This window comes from Mandrillus leucophaeus, unplaced genomic scaffold (assembly GCF_000951045.1).
Source record: "Mandrillus leucophaeus isolate KB7577 unplaced genomic scaffold, Mleu.le_1.0 Scaffold25, whole genome shotgun sequence".
In the NCBI taxonomy this organism is placed as follows: Eukaryota; Metazoa; Chordata; class Mammalia; order Primates; family Cercopithecidae; genus Mandrillus; species Mandrillus leucophaeus.
In genome coordinates, this window is record NW_012102587.1 from 4,247,326 (window position 1) to 4,250,275 (window position 2,950).

General features: G+C 52.3%; 1 protein-coding gene across 1 annotated transcript in view; it reads left to right on the forward strand.

The window, feature by feature from the left end:
- TFCP2L1 (transcription factor CP2-like 1) overlaps nt 1-2,950 on the forward strand; it is a 68,850-nt gene that overhangs the window by 10,661 nt on the left and 55,239 nt on the right. Inside the window, exon 4 of the mRNA XM_011983463.1 lies at nt 602-753. Within this exon, the coding sequence (XP_011838853.1) occupies nt 602-753 (152 nt within the window). The remainder of the gene's footprint in view (nt 1-601; nt 754-2,950) is intronic.

The following is a 2,950-nucleotide window of genomic DNA, read 5'->3' on the forward strand; positions in this document are numbered from 1 at the left end:
AAAAAAAAAAACCATACACACACAGACTTGAAGCCAAGGTCCTTCCTTCCTTCCTGTTTGCCTTTTGGACAGATTAGAATGACCCTGAAAACAGTGTCCGGTTGTCCTCTCTTTAGAAGGGATGGAGGAATGTCTCAACCTGGGTACTCAGGGAGCGAAGGAAGTGGTGTGTTCATTTGCATAGTTTACAGAACCTGGAGGACAGGCTTGTACTGCTATGAGAAGTGGCCAGTTAATGGAATTGTTGATTAAAAAATAAAAACGTTTGTGTAGATTTTTATTCTAAAAGTGAAACATTATGAGTGATCGCTTGTGGATAGAAACCAAATAAATGGAACTTTGCCCTTTTACCTCCTTGGTGGGCTGATTGAATCAGTGTTTTGGGGGGTCATTGAGTGAAATTAGAGTCATGAAGGAGTGGGTTCCTCTGTTTTAAAGCATCTGGAGTGTGCAAGGGTTGCAGGAGTGCAGCCTGCGTGCGATGTGCATGCTGTGTCGCCCTGGGTCCTGGTGGTCTGCGTTGTCTCTCCAGCTTCGCCCTGGCTCTGTGCAGGAGCCCCCTGGGGCTCTGTTCCTGACCTCTGCTTCCTGTGTGTTGCAGTGATGTACTCGCTCTGCCCATCTTCAAGCAGGAGGAGCCCCAGCTGTCCCCTGAGAACGAGGCCCGCCTGCCGCCCCTGCAGTACGTGTTGTGTGCTGCCACGTCCCCAGCCGTGAAGCTACATGAAGAGACGCTGACCTACCTCAACCAAGGTAGTGGCCGGAGGCCTGGGCCCAGTGGAACCCGGAAGCAGTGGGGAGTTGATGTGAAAGGCCCACTTGGGCCTTGTGACTTTGTTACGGTGGGTGAGGTGGGGCTCGGGAAAGAGAACAGGTGCAGGTTCAGGTTCCACTTCCCAGCTGCGTGACCCCTCCAGCCCCAGTGTCCTCATCTGAAAAATGGAAACATCAGATACCTTACGTGGGTAACAGGGTAGCACTCTGCATTCCTCCTGGTGCCCCTCCATGGAGCAAGTGCTCAGAGACTGGTAGCATTATTACTGCCTCCCTTCCCTTCCCTCCCCTTCTCTTTTTGAGACAGGGTCTTGCTCTGTGGCCCAGGCTGGCATGAAGTGGCATGATCATGGTTCACAGCACCCTTGACCTCCTCAACCCGAGTGACTCTCCCACCTCAACTTCCCGAGTAGCTGGGATCACAGGTGTAGGCCACCATGCCCAGCTAATTTTTAAATGTTTTTGTAGAGCTGCGGGGGGTCTCACCATGTTGCCCAGACTGGTCTCAAACTCCTGGGCTCAAGTGATCCACCTGCCTGGGCCTCCCAAAGTGCTGGGATTGTAGGCCTAAGCCACTGTGCCTGGACACGTCGTGACTATTTATTGTGACCATGATCATGTCCTTTGAAGGCATAGACTGAGTACGGTCAGCATCCCAGGTCCTGGAGCCGCACCTGGCAGTGGTGGGACGGCTGGCCTGTGTCCTACGCAGCACCGGAGCAGGGTTCCATCCGTGCTAGATAAAAGCCCTCTGGCGATGGAGACAAGTTCCCTCGCCATGTCCTGAGAGAAACGGGCTTTGGAGTTTGAATTCCAACTCTGGCACTTCCTGGCTCTGTGACTTGGAGATGCCTCTTCTTTTTCTCTGAGCCTCAGGGTTTTCGTGGGTAAAACAAGAAGTATAATTTTGCGGAGTTAGAAGAACGAAGGTCTGTGAGGTGCCTGGAATGATAGTGGTTGTTCAGTTGCTGGTTCCCTTTTTCAGAACACGCGGGCGAGTGGCCTGATGGATGGTGTTTTTGGGATTCTATCATGATTATGAGTATGCGTTTTTTGCACTTTCTTTCTGGGTCATCTCATGGCCACCCTGGCGTTATGTGGATTTGTCACCTTCTACTTTATCTTCTATTGTGTGTGTGCCCCAGACATGAAACCATTCTGGCCACCCACCCAGGCATCCAGCAAGGATGAGCAAAGGACTGTGTCTCTGCTCTACCCCTGACTGGTGTGATACCCCTCTACTTTCAATGGGCAGAGCAGACGAGCAGAGGAACGCTGGTTTCTGTGGGGTCACAGGGAATTGCGGGGGAGCTGCAGTGTCGTAGCAGTTTGTCTTACATGTGCAGCTTCCTCTCTGCGAACTTTGATTCCTCAATTTGGGGAGCCAGCCAGGGTGGAAGTCCAACGTGGTCATCGGGCTCTCTGCTTACTGCTGAACTTGCCAGCTTCTGGGCCAAGAAACTAGCTCAGAAGCAGCCGCTGGCTCGGTCTGTCTCCCTCTGAGTAGAGGTACCCCCTCTCATTGTGGAGGGGCCACCGTGGAAGGTGATGCTGTATCCGCGGGGGCAGCTCTGCTGGCCTCAGTGGGTCTTGCTCAGCCGAGCTCCCTCAGCTCTAGAGCTTCCTGCTCAGGCCCTGAGACCTGTGCACCATCTGCAGCGGACGGTGGCCATGGTTGGTGGGTGGTGTGGCCGAGTGTGCGTGTGTGCTGTTGTGTGGAAAGGTTTCTGCTCTATGCCTTTCACTTTCATGGAAGGTCAAGTGCTACCAACTGGTTACGCACCTTTGAGCACTTTCTTTCCTCTTCGGGCCTCTGTGTTTTTTTTTTTTTTTTCTTTTTCTTTTTTTGCTTAAATTTAGCAGGGAAAAATGAGATGTTTATAGCATCCATTGAGCTTTGATGTGGTTCTTCTTGTTGGCGACGTCCTGTGGTGCTGAGGAGTGGGTCCAAGGTCTGAGGTCTTGGTCCTGGACCAAGATATTGGGTGTCTGTCCATGCCCTGGCCCCTGCTCTAGTTGGTAAGGCCATTAGCTGAGTTCCTTACCTTTCCTCCACCCCTTCCAACTCCTTTTTTTTTTTGAGACAGAGTCTTGCTCTGTCTCCCAGGCTGGAGTGCGATGACACGATCTCAGCTCACTGCAACCTCCGTCTCCCGGGTTCAAGTGATTCTCCTGC